This window comes from Dermacentor variabilis, chromosome 8, assembly GCF_050947875.1.
Source record: "Dermacentor variabilis isolate Ectoservices chromosome 8, ASM5094787v1, whole genome shotgun sequence".
In the NCBI taxonomy this organism is placed as follows: Eukaryota; Metazoa; Arthropoda; class Arachnida; order Ixodida; family Ixodidae; genus Dermacentor; species Dermacentor variabilis.
This window is the reverse complement of record NC_134575.1, coordinates 124,894,011-124,910,925: the sequence shown is the minus strand read 5'-3', so window position 1 is coordinate 124,910,925 and position 16,915 is coordinate 124,894,011. Positions and strand designations below refer to the sequence as shown.

At 46.0% G+C, this 16,915-nt stretch overlaps 1 protein-coding gene across 1 annotated transcript in view; it reads right to left on the bottom strand.

Annotated features, from left to right (window-relative positions):
* The window catches only part of LOC142591559 (retinol dehydrogenase 13-like), a 36,893-nt gene extending 23,208 nt beyond the window's left edge, over positions 1-13,685 (bottom strand). The window contains exons 1-2 of the mRNA XM_075703872.1: positions 13,535-13,685; positions 10,453-10,689 (exon numbers count right to left, since the gene is read on the bottom strand). Coding sequence (XP_075559987.1) covers positions 10,453-10,689; positions 13,535-13,685 — 388 coding nt within the window. The remainder of the gene's footprint in view (positions 1-10,452; positions 10,690-13,534) is intronic.
* Positions 13,686-16,915: the final 3,230 nt, after the last annotated feature.

The window sequence follows — 16,915 nt, the reverse complement described above, 5'->3', positions numbered from 1 at the left end:
GTTGATTTCACGAACTCGGGCGCTTTCAAACAGCAGCTCCACCAAATCTTCGGCACACCGGCTGTTCGTTCCGCCCTCGCAAAAAAAAACGCTCGATACTCGCAAGCAACAAACCGTTGAATCTTATACCTCGTACATCGAGAATGTGCTTGCCCTTTGTCGACGGGTGAACACGGCTATGACCGAATCAGACAGGGTTCGCCACATCCTCAAAGGCATCGGAGCTATTGCTTTCAATGCTTTAGCCATTAAGAAACCCGCTACCGTCGCTGATATCGTCGCTACTTGCCAGTAGCTTGACGAACTCGAATCAGTACGGTTGCAGCAAGACACCACTGCGAACACTACTACCGACAACCCTACTTTACGAGCAATAATATGCGCAATAATTTGAGAAGAGCTCCAGTATCTTGGCTAAGCCGCAGGGCCTATGCCTTCTCATGCCTCCGATACCAATCTGCGAGACGTTATCAAGGAGGAATTGGCGTCCATGGCTGGTGCAGCGTACACGGACCCTCTAACCCCTAGCGCCCCATCCACGTACGCACAAGTAGCCGCAGCTACTCCAGTCATGGTTCCACCGATGCCTTCAAAACCAACACCGGCCCCCATCGCGTCCAAGAATACCAGCGCATCTACCCAAACCAGCTATACGCAGTGGCATCCTTCTTGTCCCATCTGCTACTGCTGCGGCTATCGTGGCCACATAGCACGCTTTTGCCGCAAGCACCAGCAAGACGAGCGTCGCGGATATGGCGTATACGAACGGGAAGACTTTTCGCCCGGAGCTAATTTCCAGCGTCTAGGGAGCTTCCATGACCAACGCCGTCCTTATGGTCCACCGCGCGGACGCTCTCCATCGTCTACTGTAGCATCCGGGATGGCTCAGACGCACCGTCGTGCGAGACGCCGCTCGCCGTCACCCCTTCGCCGCTCTACGTCCCCACTGAGACCTGCTTCTCAATTCGCCGAGCGTCGTCCGGAAAACTAAATTATGCAGCTTTTCGAGGAAAAGCTGCATCGAACGACACGACAGAAATTCCTCCATCGCCTCCGTGCAATGTGATATTGGTTGTAATAGGTGTACAAGTAGAAGCTTTAATAGACACTGGTGCTAGTGTTTCAGTCATTCACTGTGAATTGTGTTCGCGACTTCGGAAAGTTACGACCCCATATGATGGACCTACGCTACTCGCTGCTCAAGGGGCTGCCATGCGACCTATTGCCATGTGCACAGCTCGTATTTCCATCGATGGACTTCTGCATCACGTACAATTTGCAGCGCTATGTTCGCGTGCCCAGCAGCTCATATTGGGATGGGATTTTCTATCAACGGCATCCGCCTCCATCTGCTGTGGGCAACGCGTTCTGCACATGACCGACACGACCTATTCACTTCATGCAGATGACGCACCACTTCACTTTCTTGCTGCAGAAGATACCGCGCTACCTCCTCGCCATCAAAGCATTGTGACTATCACGTCTGAAGTGATTGACTGCGGCGACGTGCTCATATTACCATCTGCACGCTGTCTCGCATGAGGGATTGCCTTTGAATCAGGGCTGGTTAGGTTTGATCATGGCTCTGCACTTTTTTACGCTACAAACCCGACATCCGAAAAAATTATCATCCCTAAAGGCACTACATTGGCTTCCGCCACCGAATCTGAGTCTATATTTGTTGTTTCCTTTAAACCAGCTTCCTCTGAAGTTCCTTGTGCCGGACGGGCCGCATCTCCTTCAGCTCTTGCAGCTGCCATCAGTTCCGACCTGACACCTTCGCAGTTACAACAATTGCTTGCTTTGCTCCAAAAACATGAAGTTTCTTTTGACGCGCATTCAGCTTCGTTGGGAAAGACTTCGATTACGACGCATCGGATAGAGACAGACGGTACATCCATCGTGCGCCGTAGATGATATTGCGTATCGCTAGCCGAGAGGAAAGTCATTGACGAGAACGTCCCCGACATGCTCCATCGGAATGTAATACGCCCTTCTGATAGCCCTTGGTCTTCCCCTGCTGTTTTTGGTTTGGTAAAAAGACGGCTCTGTTCGATTTTCTGTCGACTACCGAGCACTTCACAAGATCACACGCAAGGATGTATACCCGATGCCGCGAATAGACGATGCCTTGGATTCCCTGCAGGGTGCCGAGTACTTCTCCAGCATCGATCTGCGTTCCGACTACTGGCAGATACCAATGCATGAGGACGATAAAGAGAAAGCATTTTCAACACCAGATGGGCTCTACGAGTTTAATGTCATGCCATTCGGCCTCTGCAGTGCACCTGCAACGTTCGAGCACATGACTGACACCGTTTTTCGTGGCCTGAAGTGGAAGACTTGCATGTGCTATCTGGACGATATTGTTGTTTTCTCGTCAACCTTCTCTCAGCACCTGCAACGTCTGGATGAAGTTCTCACATGCCTTGCCAACGCTGGACTTCAGTTAAACACCAAGAAATGCCATTTTGCGAGCAAGACGATCAAGGTACTAGGTCACATTGTGAGCAAAGATTGCATTCGTCCTGATCCTGACAAGGTTTCGGCAGTTCGGCACTTCCCTCGTCACGAAAAGACCAAAGATTTGCGCAGTTTCCTTGTCCTCGCCTCCTATTTTCGCCGATTCATACGAGGCTTCGGCTCAATAGCGTCACCTCTCCACAAATTACTGGGTTCTAATGTACCCTTGGTGTGGTCTCCCGAACGTGAATCTGCGTTCGCCCATCTGAAGCGCGCTCTCACATCTGAACCAGTACTACGCCATTTTGATGAAGCTGCTCCTACGCTACTGCATACGGATGCTAGTGGTCACGGCATTGGTGGCATTCTCCTACAGCGAGACGACACTTTAGGGGAGAGGGTCGTCGGATACGCAAGTCGCGTTCTGACAAACGCCGAAAAGAATTGCACTATCACAGAGCAGGAATGCTTAGCTATCGTTTGGTCTGTACAGAAGTTTCGAACTTATCTTCACGGCCGCCATTTCACCATCGTTCTACACCATAATGCATTATGCTGGCTTTTGACGCTGAAGAACTTGTCTGGACGGCTTGGTCGGTGGATCCTTCCTCTACAAGAATACGACTTTACTATTACCTATAAGTGCGAAAAAAAAACACCAGGACGCCGACGCGCTTTCTCGGTGTCCGCTTCCTACGACACCATGCAATGGACCTCCAACTACCATCCGTGACAAGCTTTCGCACGACCCCTCTTCACATGCTTTCTTGTTGGCCACTGTAGACGAGATGCCTAAACACGATAACAGATTCCTCCAATCTCATTAATTTGCGGACCCTTACTGTCGGCGCATCATAGACCACCTTCAAGGAGCTTCGTGCCCGCCTAAAGCCCGCCTTCGTCGACAGCTGACGCAATTTAAGATTGACAACCGCGTCCTGTACCGTCATGTCTATCACCCTGACCGTCAACGCTGGGTTCCTGTCCTGTCCTGCCACGCTCTCTACGTGCTCATGTCCTGCAGGCTTCTCACGACGACATGACTGTTGGCCACCTTGGTTTCCAGAAAACATATGACCGCATCAGAGGTCGCTTCTACTGGCCTGCATTGTCCGCCAGTGTAGCGAGGTATGTCGCTTCCTGCGCCCTATGTCAGCGTCGAAAGCTCACTACATCAGCACCAAGCGGACAACTGCAACCGGTTCCTTGTCCGTCGCAACCATTTGAAATCGTTGGCATTGACCTATGTGGTCCTCTTCCTGTGACTCTCACCGGTAAACGATGGATTGTGACAGCCGTTGATCACTTGACACGATACGCCGAAACAACTTGTGTGAGTTCTGCCTCAGCCTCTGAAGTTGCTGCATTCATACTTCAATCCTTAATACTGCGCCACGCTGCTCCTCTCATCCTCCTGAGCGACCGTGGAAAATCATTCCTCTCGCAACTAGTAGACGAAGTACTCAGAGCGTCTGGAACGACCCACAAGACTACCTCCAGTTACCATCCGCAAACTAACGGCCTCACAGAGCGACTTCATCGCACGCTGTCAGACGTGCTAGCCGTATACATCGAACCGGATCCCAGCAACCGGGACGCAATTTTGCCATTCGTGACTTTTGCGTATAATACCGCCGTTGAATGCACGACCGATTAGTCGCCATTCTACCTTGTCTATGGTCGTTCACCCAGTTCCTGTCTTGACGTCTCTTTCTTCGCGCCAACTGTCAATCAATGTTCATCCTCCTGTGAAGAATATGTGTCCCGCATTCTGCATTGTCTCCAGCTCGTCCGCATGAACACCGAAACACGGAAACAGGACCGCAAGCAGCATTACGACGCCTCTCATCGCGTCGTGTGCTTCCGCCCTTGCGAGGAAGTGCTACTCCGGACACCAGTTCGTACTCCTGGCTTGTGTGACAAGTTTCAGCTTCGGTTCATCGGCGCCTACAGAGTCTTGGAGCAGACTGCTCCGGTTAACTATCGCGTGGAACCAGTTATTGTTCCAAATGACCGCCTCTGCCGCGCCACTGAGATTGTCCAGGTTTCCCGTATGAAGTCTTTCACGAGACGTTCACCGCCCCTTTGAATTGCGGCCAGGATGGCCGCTCTCGCGCGAGGGGACATTAGTGTGGGAACTTATAAGCTATTCTTTGTAATCTGTACATGATCATCATCATGTGGGCTTCATATGGGGTTCTTCTTCATCATCGCTTGTGGGGCTGGCTCTCGAGTGTGATCCGTGCTGTGGGCGTGATCGGTTCGCCGCATCTTCGACTCCGAATAAACGTAGTGACAACTGCTACGTCCCAATATGCCAATACACTCTAAAACGACGCGACCAAATGCATGTTGCTGACTGTTGTATGAAGTAAGTCAATTTTTTTATTCTGTCTAATTGCCTAATTAGTCAGGATTAATTAACCAGCATTGGAAGCAATGAACTTTAACAAAAAATCAAATTGGAAAGTCGTAGGGCGTTCTGCAAAAAAACCGATTAGACAGTTTCTAACTTCCTATCTACTATGCATTAGTATTTTTCCGCTTACTGCAGGTACCCGCAGTATCAAAAAATTACCACGTGACACGTGGCACGTGGCACGCCCTGCTTTCACCGGTACCAAGTACTCCGCGTACAAACGAACGTATCATTTAGCCGGGTGGCTGCCGCTGCGCCTGTTTGTCGCTATCATAGCCGCCCCGAGTGAAACAGATCGGTGGCATAAATCGCACAGCCAACGCCTGCGTCACTGCCCTGTCGCCTTTTAAGTGGCAGCACACCCCGCTAACGCTATGTTCGTTTTTACGAGAAATTTTTGAGAGCGCTGCAATAACGATGCTCAAGCGGGCATGTCGCGTGGTAATTTTTTTTTTATTTTGTGGGCATCTGCAGAAAGCAGAAAAACACCACTACGTAATAGATAGTTAGAAACTGTTTATTCAGATCCTTTTGAAAGCGCTCTGCAACTCCATAATCGTAATCTTTTGCGGAACTTCGTTGCTTCAGAAGTTGGCTAATAATTCTTGACGAATTGCGGAATTAAGCAGAATAAAGAGATTGTGTGGCGTACTCCATACAATAGACAGCAACATGGATTTAGTTTCGTCGCCTTAGATTGCATCGGCATATCTTTAAACTCTGGCTAAATCTATCTGGGACACACTGTTTACAACTACAAACAAAATTTATCCACAGAGGTACCGGTTTACCCAGCAACAGACAGCTGCCGCGCATAACCCGTAAGGGTAGCAAAAAACAGAAACAAAAGAACTTCACTTGCATACTGCACCTTGACACTACGATAACGCGCTCAAGCTCTTATGATAGGATGAGGCCGCGCTGTCAAGCTCATCTAACGTAAAGCAACGAGTTGAATGAACTCAAATGAGGTCAGCGGTAAAATGAGAAAAGGAAAGAGTGGAAATAAAATTAGCAGACTGAACTCCACTTTCCCTCTACGTAACACGAAGCGCGCTCGGTTTGGTAGAGAAATGTGTGACAATGTTTTTTTTTTTGCCAATACAGAAGTACATGACTGTCAAGGTGCCAAGGCGAATGGTGACGACACAACTCACATGAATAGGCCCCTACCAAAAGTACAGGGCAAATACGAGAACTTGTACAATAACAGCACTGCCTAAAACCGATTACAGCATAGTGTAGGTTTTCTAATACGAGATGTGCATTCACAGGAAGATCATACAAGGAATCTGTTCGTCTTAATGAGTTTCCCACCGTGATCAAAGAAACTTGGGGTAATTCATTGCGTGAAACAATTGCAATATTTCAGTTTATGATAAAAAGGACATGATACGAAATAGGTACAACAAGGGATATCCTTAACGATAAGCGCAATCATTGTGAGGGTTGTGTAGTATATTTGTTCATACATATACAAGAACAATGTTAACTTATATTACGCACTCGTATACCCGCTGTGGGGTCTCAGTGGCAATAATGTTGCGCTGCTAAGTACGAGTTCATGGATCAAATCTTGCCACAGCGAGCGCATTTCGATGAGGGCGAAATGCGCAGACACCCACACACTTAGATTTGGGTGAACGTTACAAAATACCAGGTGGTCCAACTTATTCCGAAGTCCCTCAATGCGGCATGCCTAGTAATCAGATCGTGTTTTTGGCACGTAAAACGCCATAATTAAATTTTTTTTTACGCCCAACTGTAACGACACAGAATGTTCCGAGAAAAACAAAACCAAAACAAAGCAAGGATCACATGAGAGACGGTCATGAAAGAATGACCTGGAGGGCTTCCTAAAAGAACATGAGAATTTATTTTTTTCATTACAATTAGTAATAGGGGGTGAAAGATTGGTAAGTGTTCTTTTTGCGAACTCAACAGCTGTATTTCATAGTTAGTTTCGCTTCTAATTGTTCTGAAATAATGTGCCTTTGGTTGTAAGTCCTATGAGTGTTACTTTCTAATTGTAGAAATAATTCATAGCGGTAAAGAAAGGACCCCGACGGCATCACGTAATTTATACCACCTATGTCATGACATGCTTGCCATAACAAGCATGGGATGTCACGCATATCTCATGACATGAGATATGCGTAGGTGTCTTTAAATTTATGCCATGTAGCACACGCTATGCAATGAAATCAATGTCATTCACGTGATGACATTTATGTCATAGTATGCTATCCTTGTCAGGATGGCATAATATGAAGAGGGCGACACCACACTAGAGCGGACTTTCTCAATATTAACAAGTGAGAGCTCAAATCTAAAAAAAAATGTTTCCGGTATTTGATACAAAACATGTTGTGAAAAGGCAGTTGTACACTCACTTAAGCGCAGTAATAGAATTCTGTTATACACCCCTTCTCTGAGGACACAAAAGATGAGGCTCACTCAAATACGAATATATTTTCCTGTTAGAAATAGCAACCTGCGCGCATGACGATAGTCGTAACCTATGGAACGTAGCTACTGAAGGGGATAGCAAAGAATCGGCAGAAGGAGGTTGCATCAGGTCAAATAGTACGCACGTGAGCTGTCAGAGGAACTGAACAAAATGTCTAAAGGCTACCTTTACAAAATTAGGTTTTCATCTTGACAGAAGGTTGCTCTGTACGTATCCTCAAATCCATACTAAGATCCCTTTTTGTAATCGCATTTTTATTTATATCATAAAAGGTTAATGTTTCGCCGTGAGGTCAAATGAACGAATGCGATAGCAACGTTTTAGAATATACATGAACTGTAAGACTCGTAGTTGTAGCGGCAATATGGAGTGAAATAAACGTTAGCTGATTAAACAAATACATGGTGTTGTGCTAGGGGTCCTCTGTGTGAATCATGGCATCGGACACTTTCATTTATCTTTACTAAGTAACGCCTATCTCGTGGACTTTACCACAACTTTTCCATATCGTGTATCCTTCAAACCTCTTTTCGAGGCCGATTGCGGTGGTTTTGCACAGCTGGGCCATTAAAATACACCATTCTCAAGCTGGAGCTCTGTTATTGTTTTGCAAATTTAATAATAAAGGATGATATATATATATATATATATATATATATATATATATATATATATATATATATATATATATATATATATATATATATATATATAGGGATAAATGTTAAAGTTGTGGGTGATTTAATGCATCGCATCTCTTTGTGGGTTGAGATTCACAAAATCTTGAAGCAAATTTTCTTAAGTATGTAAGATATGTTACTGGCAACATTGGTGATATAATAGTACGGCATATAACGCGCTTATATGTCCTAAAGAATGGTGCCGCATATAGCATACATATACTAAAATATACACTGAACCTGACGGCCAGGCCGACGACGACGGCAAAAGTTCGAATTAAGTGTCCATATATATGCTATCGCAATAAAATTAAAAAATGGCAGGAATTGATAAAGTTCTGGTCGCCACTCTATACTTTTGGCCACGGTCTATCAGTGCCACTCTTTTTGAAAATAGGTACAACACTTAAAACATCCATGTCATTTGGTATTTCAGCAAGCATTTAGCCACTATGGCAGTGTTTGGCTGCTGTCTTGCCTGTATATAACTTGGGCCACTGCCTTTATGCTGGAATAGGGTAGCTCGCTATGTGCAACGTGCTATGTACCACTAGGCATGTGAACATTGTTGGCCAATTCCCGGGAAAAGGTATGTGCCATGAGGTACGTGCCCAAATAAATGCACCGCACAAGAGGCAACAACGAAGAAGTCGGCAACTGCGAATTCAGCTTCAGCCAGATCAAGAAGTAGGCTACTAAATCAGCCGAGCAAGAAAAAAAAAGCGGTCTCCAATCCACTGTGCGAAGGTGGTTGGACAGCGAAGCTGTAAACGACAAATAGAACGATCACCCATTGCGACGTAGGTAGAAATTATAAACGCGATGACATTCACATGTGCTTTACCTTATTATTTTTCTAAGCAGTTTCAACGGCCTGCGACTTGGCTTACGACCATGCTCCATGCACCTACAGAGAGTAGACCAGAGAGAAGAAAACTTCGCCGTACCTCGCATGCATGGTGCACATCAGGAGCCCTCACTATACAAGGCCTTCCCATTGCAGTTACAGAACATGTGTCAGTTGCTAGGTGGGTTCTTCTTTTACTTACAAAAGTTTTCTTACATCACTGCCTATTTTGTATGCTACAGTCAAGCTGCCATCCCAGCGGTAGCTTGCGCAACCGTAATCTTTACCGGGAAACGTATGTGGGGAGTGCTATGTGCTTCGCATTGCATGTAAGAACAGGAGCGCCTTATCATCAGTTATGTGGCTCGGATGCTTGTCTTGAGCTTGTTCTTTATTGAAAGACATCTTGTTTTGTATTTTATATGCATGATTCCAAAGGCTATGTGTAGTGTTTGCTTCACTTTGCTTAGTGCCTGTAGGCTCTGCCTTTTGGGGTATAAACCATTGCATATTGGGATATAAGCCACAGATCACGTTAGTACTCTGTCGACGCTACGCCCCGAAGAAAAACCGAGATACTAGACGTTGACAGGTTCCCGATATAATGAACTGCAGATAACCGACTAAGATTAGAGTATTGGTTCGAGAAGGAGCGTAAAACTAAATAGAGGTGATGATGGAGAACGGAATATATTCTCATCAGTAGTACAATACAAAAGCAGGTGAAGTGTAATTGCATAGTCGGAGGTCCCGAAGTAAACACTGTCGGGGGACCTCCTAAACAGGAAACAAATCGAGGTTATTGCACTTGTTGCAACAGTAGGAGGCTACATCATACAAAGGTTGTGTTTGTCAGCAGAGTTTAATACAGTATTTTAATACAAAACTAGGTGATGGGAGCATAGGGGGGAAATTATGTGGTTTTACGTGCCAAAACCACTTTCTGATTATTAGGCACGCCGTAGTGGAGCACTCCGGAAATTTCGAAAGCAGGGGTTCTTTAACGTGCACCTAAATCTAGGTACATGGGTGTTTTGGCATTTCGCCCCCACCCAAATGCGGCCGCCGTGGCGGGGATTCGATACCGCGACCTCGTGCTCAGCAGCCTAACACCATAGCCACTGAGCGACCACGGCGGGTGGTAGCATAGGGAACAAGCACAAATGTAAAGTATTGATAGAGACAGAAAAATAAAATCAAAGAAAAAATAAAATGGAACAGTACAATACAAATATATTTAATGTATACATCGCACAATTTCAGTAGGCAGGAAAGAAACTTTCGCTCATCATCGAGTCGCACGTAGGCATTGGATTAACCACTTTGTTTCCTTCGGTGGTCTACAGGCATTCTACGCATTTCTACATTTTTCTTTCTGTAAGTTATTTGGGCACGTACATACTTCCAAAGGCAAAATACGACTTCAAAGTCAGGCCCCTACTGATCGTTTCCTCAATCTAATTTTGTTCCTGAATTACTGAGTTCTCTAGATAAATTCATGACACTACGGAATCGTGAAAGCGAAACGCGAAACACGGAAACATCGCTTTCTTGGAGCACTTTGTATACGCACCCAAAATGCCGGCGTTGTTAATCAGGACATCCAGGCGCTCTTCCTGCTTGACCACTTGTTGCGCGAACTGCCTGATGGCGTGGAAGGAGCACAGGTCCAGATTCATGCACTCAGGTCGCACACCGGTGTCGCGCGCGATCTCGTCGGCCGCCGCGCGTGCCTTGGCCACGTTCCGGCAGGCCAGGATGACCCGCGCGCTGCGCCGGCAAAGCTCACGGGCTGTCTCCTTGCCGATTCCTGCGTTTTAACGCGGGGGCCGGGCATTCACATCGATGTGCACAATTCTGCATACAGCGCCTGAACTTAGCTACGCGGTGCGGGTGGGTTCCAGCTAATAAAGCGAAACATTATAGAGGGTGTTTCACGTAACATTAACCAAGCATTTAAAAAAAAGGCACTAACGGCAGCGGAATGCAACCAATGCCATATGGTTAACGATGATGTGGCGGTCTTTACAGTATCTCTTTTATATTCTGCCGAGGTATGTAATTAAGATAAATATGCAGATTAGTTACTATTCACAAAAGGGCAAGTACATTTCGTTACTTTGAAGAGGAGACTCACATACGATCAATGAATTATTTTGTTATTTTTGGAAACGCGCATGCTGCGTGGTGATTTTTTTCTGGTATTAAAAGAAAGCCCGCGAAACATTAAACAAAACCACGTGACTGCGCTCATACGCTATCGCATTGCGACGCTCTCTACCGTACTTCGAGCAAAAGAACCATGCACCTCCAACTATAGCGCTCATCTTAGAGCTCGATTTCATGAATAGCGCTTAACGTAAGAGGAAGCTGCAATCAATCCGCATGCTGCACACATTATTGGAGACGGCAGCTGGTGAATCGTGATGAACACTTGCGAACGAGAAGCGTTATGAATTCGACCGTAGTGGCGCCTGTTATGCCAAACATATATCCTTTAGAGGCTTCCCAAATTCATTTTCTTTCCTTACACCTAGAGTGCGACACCAATCTTCTGTAAATGAGCTTTAACACCAGTGTTGCAGGCTGTTCCAACGGACCGAGGAACTTTCCAGGATAGGATTGACCTTGCTTCGCTTTTACTTCCTGCGCCTCAGATGCTCCGACCAGGAGCACTGTCCTTCTGTGGTTACCAAAGAGTTACAGCGTGCCTAATTGTCCGTCCTGCCCAACATAGTGGTTTATGCGCGACCTCGAAGACGCGGCAGAGTGCCGATAACTTGCCCCGCAACAGCTTAGCATCGCCACCTGTCTGGACTAGTGCATGCACCGATGTTAGTGAAAATTGCCCGAAACTACGCCACACAATGCCAGTGATAGTATTAGCCGAGCAAGAATATTTGCCTCTGAAGAGAACAGGTATTTCCAGGCAACCGACAATTTAATAGGCCCGTAGTTAGCCGAATTTTTGTGTACTTGTGCTTTCATGTCGGTGGCCATTAATATAGCTCGCTACTGAACGCGTATAACACTCACTTCATGCCTACTTTGCCAACGTTGACGCTCGCAAAATCACAATTTAAAGATACTGAGCATAACATTGACTGTGTATTCCTGAAATAACAATAAAAACCACGTCTTGGACCCACAGGGGTCACACGAGTCGAGAACTAGCAATACTGAAAATGGGTGTTTCGGGTGTCGTTAGAAAAGTGTTATTCTCGTAATACTGAGACATTTTTTTTGATTGAAATACGTGTTAGGATGGCATGGTGAAAAATGATCAAATTATGCTGTTTCGTCAGTTTACTTTAAAAAAAATGGTCCCGAATGAAACTTATAGTTACTGTGATAAAACTGCCACTAGAGCCTACTATATGATAAAATTATTGTGCATGAGACTGTTCCAGACCAGATTAGAAAAAAGCTAAATGTGCTCTTTTATCCATTGTTTAGGTGCTACTTTGTAACTGAGGAAATAAATAAACCAATCAAGCGATAAGTCGGTATCCCAGAGAGTAATTTATGCGTACGAAAGCTTTATTAGAGCCTACGTTTAACGTCATAACAAATATGTTTATATTTTAGGTCTTGACGCCAATCCCTGCAATGCTTCGATGCGCACGTGCGCTTAGCCTCATAACACGTAGCTGCAAATACACTAGTGAGTGCTACACATCACTTTAAATGCCCACTGCAACAAAGTTTCAATATTTCTAAACTGATTACATTTTAGTGGATTACACTAATCAAATAATTATGGAAAGCGGCGCCGCGTATTGTCTCTTTTAGCGCTATTTATTCAGCGTCATAGCACAGAGCACGCATACGCTGTATATTTGCTGTTATATATTCGGAAAGACATAATCGCAGTTACAAACAATGACAAACACTTTTGCTTTGGGGGGACATTTGTTTTGTAATTTTTCCATTAAACATAAGCCATCCCCCTTTCCCGATGGGACATATACCTCTGATGTCAAATCCCTTATGTAATGCCTTTCAATAAAGCGCCTTTAAGGGATGTATCAATACATAAAAAGCTCAATACTTATCTCACGCTGGACAAGAGCGGTAAAGAAAGTGAAAAGAACCGCTTTCCTGAAATTGTGAGAAAATGACATGGAATGCTCTTGGCGAACCACAAAGGATAAAAAAATTACGGATATTTTGCAAGAAGGTGACCTGACTTCTCCTGGGGTTTTTATGGGATGTTGTCGCGTCCAGTGATTGATAATCATTGACAGATTCATTTCGGGTTGTTGTGTCGGGCGCTGACTGGCCTGGCGTGGCTTCAGGTGCGGAAGATATTGGGCACGACGCGCTCGCGTTCTGTGCCGCCTCGCTGTGCGCATCGTCTTGGTCACCCGTCTCGCGTTATATGAACAGTGAAAAACTTTTGTTGAAGCAGACGCTCGGGCGGAGCAGTTGCCGGCATATCTTGCAAGTCCGGATCAGCCTAAAGCCTACAAGATCCTCCCTCTTCTTAAAGTAGAGGCTGCCGTTAGAGCGTCTTTCACAAAACAAGTACTTCTTCAAGGCGCTATATACCCTCAGTTATTCAGTTTAGGTTGCAGATCAACCATTCTACTCGAGTTAAAAATTCTGGTCCAAGAAACACCAATACTCAATCACGAATGAAGTAGTAGTCTTACCCCTGTTAGCTCCAGTGATGATCACAGTCTTTCCCGACATGTCCCGCATTGATCTGCACTTGCCCACTGTGACCAGGCTGTATATCTTCACAAGCGTCGCGAGAGCCAAGACTGTCAGCACGACCCAGGCCACGCACCACAGCAATACCATCGCGACGGCTTCAGCACAGGCCACTCCAAGATTATATTTCAGGAGGGGATGCACTGTTTTTCAGCTTACGTCGTAAACTGAGAAAACGAGCACCTACGCGGACATTAGAAAACACGCTAAAATGCCAAGTTACGTGTGTACATCGAAAGATATTCTACAGACAAGCGTGTAAAAATGCCCAGAGGACACGTTTGTTTACTTTGTGCCATACGGTCTTTTGTTTGTTCACTCAGTGCCGTTCCAAGACTGCCCCCCCAACAGTCTGTCTATTACTCTTCGACTACACCCCATGAAATCGAAGCTTTTTAAGAAAGCTTAAGGACGGCTGCGCGAATGGCATTGATTATATAGGAATACGTCCTATCAAAACACCGTCGCTCTTCTGCGTGTGCTGCTTGCCCACATTTGCAACTGCATTCTGCGTGATGGCCTGTTTTATGATAACATGAAAATTGCATGTCTTTGCGTTGCACGCAAAGGCGGCAGCAAGAATGTTCTTTGAAAGTATCGGCTTATCTACATTTTACCCGTGGTTTGTAAGATATATATCTTATGCATTAAACTAACGCAGGTTCCCCTTAAGAAGCAAGTCATAGTTAACCAAATTATTGGCTTCAAAATAATGAACCGGTATAGATGGCTTTCTTGTTTATTAAAGAAGAAATAATTCAGAACAATAAAGATAGGGTGTATACTGTTGGAATAGCTTTAATATTTCACTAAAGCATTTCACTCCATCAACGATGATGTTCGGCAAACTGGAAATATACGGCTTGCGAAAAGTGCACTAGAAATAATTAGGAGTTATTCATACAAAAGGGTCCAGTATGTTGGTATCGGAAATGCCCATACAAGACGCGAAATAATAATTTATGGCATGCCGCGTGGATGGATCTGAGGACCCTGTCTTTTACTTGTTTACAGAAGGATCTCGTTCTCATACCCGAGACACCTCATATATTCTTGATGCCGACAACGCCAACAATTTTTTTAATAACCTTGACCTCAACAACCTGACGTCCAAGTGCTATCCTGGCTGATATCTTCAAAGCATTTAAAACTGAAAGCCAACAAAACAAAGTACGAGGGACGTTCCTAAAGTAGGTTTCGTCATTTATTTTCACACGGAAAGGATATTGCAAAAATACGCCATGGCACAATGAGCTCTGCACCTTGACCTATTTTTCCACATAGATGCCACTGACATTGAGCTATTTATGGCAGCGTGCAGACAATTTGAAGAATCCACCCTGGTAAAAACTCAGTTCCCTGCGATGCAAGGCATCAGACATGACCTATCCACCATAACCGATCTGTACGCGTTCATGGATGACCGGCACACTACTCTCACGTGCCCATTCATTCCAGATACCAGCATGCACTTCCATTAGCGACTAAGTTGTCAGCACAGGTCTGTCTGCTATCGTAATCTGTACTCGAATAGCCTCGGCCACCACCAGTCTGCTGCTGCTCTCTCTTGGACGCTCTGCGCATGCGTCCTTCCTCCTCCGGTGAGGGTTTTTCAGTCATTGAATCAGCAACGGTCGTGAATTTTTGTTGCGATTATTTGTTTCACCTGGTGTACAATATTCTGTTTCAAAAAATGACAAAGGTTATTTTTGGAACATGCCGTGTACATTGTATTTATATTAAGTGGTAAAGATAATAAGACTGATGTTCGATTACCCTTTAACTCATTTCATGATTACGATCGATGGTAATGCGATAAGAGTCGGAACAATGTAGCTAGACACATTATTTCTGAAGTCAAGTTTAACATCCGTATTCGTCATTCTGAGGCTTCGGTTCCTTTCGACACATTGTGGCACAATCCGGCGCCTTCCTATGTTGCTATTGCACTCGCTTGTCATAATAGTATATGAGCATGGGGCCATGACGACGACTCCGCGACACCGACGCACTAACGACTATGCATGGAGAAGGAATGAATGACGCCGATGTAAAGACAAACGCAACATGGCGAAAACGGCACGAAAGATGAAGAGAAGGCCATTCTTTACCTGGTGAATGAGTGAGTTAAATAACTTTATTTGGTTCAGAGTAGACACAGGGGAGACCCCACGCCACCCGGCTAGTCCCATGTAGGAACAGCCAAGTCGAGCTTGACGACCCGATCGCGGGCAGTCTGGCTGTCGAGGGTTTCGTTGAGTTCGGGGCTGCCCAAAAGTGCAGCCCACCCATCATTGCTGAAGGAGCCGATGGCTTCACACTCCCACAACAGATGATCCAATGTTGTTGTTACTCCACAGGCAGGGCAGTACGCACTTCGATACCTTTTAGGGTATATTGTAGGAAGAACCGCAAGGTTAGGATACCCACGGTCTTGTAAAACTCGAAGGGTCACCGCCCGTGCGCATCATAAGGCAGAGTGCGGGATGGAGAATACCCGTCTTCTCAGATGGCAGTATATGGTGATCACATTGAACGCGAGCGATGGTTCCCCGCGGGGAAGAGGGACTGCGGAGGTGGCGCGGACAGTGAGTCCTCGGGCCGCCTCGTGCGCGCCCTCGTTAGGGTTAGAGGGAGAGCCCTCAGTCGACCCCACGTGAGCAGGAAACCAAGTGAGAGTGAGGAGACATATTTTTAGCGCTTTGGAGAATTCGGGAGGCGTGAGGGGAGAGAATTCCGCTTTGATAGGCCTTAATGGCTACTTTTGAATCGCTACCTATCGCCTCTCCGCGACAATCCAGCACAGCCAGCGTGATTGCATCCTGTTCGGCTAGCATCGGCTTCGAAGTGCGTAGCTTAGCGCAGTAAGTGAGCCTGTAATTAGAGTGGACGACGGAGAGGGCGAAAGCCACTTACCTCAATTTGGTTGCTACGGACACGCTCGAGTAGAGCCCTACCCCTTGCCCAACGTCTGCTGTCGTTGTCTGCGGGGAGCCTATTGCGGGGAATGGGCGCGGTGTGCAGTTGATACATGATGTCGCTGGGAATCTGCACGGCGTCGGGCACTGGTCGACAGGGCTGAGGCCCATCTCGTAAAATATGTTGTAGCCCGCGGAGGTGCCGGATAGCCTGAGCAGCTGTGAGCACTCTCGCGCCTCACAGCGTGTTGTGCTCTCCGTGCTTAGAGGTACGCCGAGGGAGTGCTTAAAGACCTTTCTGATGAGGGAATTGAGCTTGCTTCTTTCTGCAACACAACAATTGTGTTTGAAATAGGACGGAACAGCGCCAACTAGGACCACGACTCTTAATTGGCTGTTCCT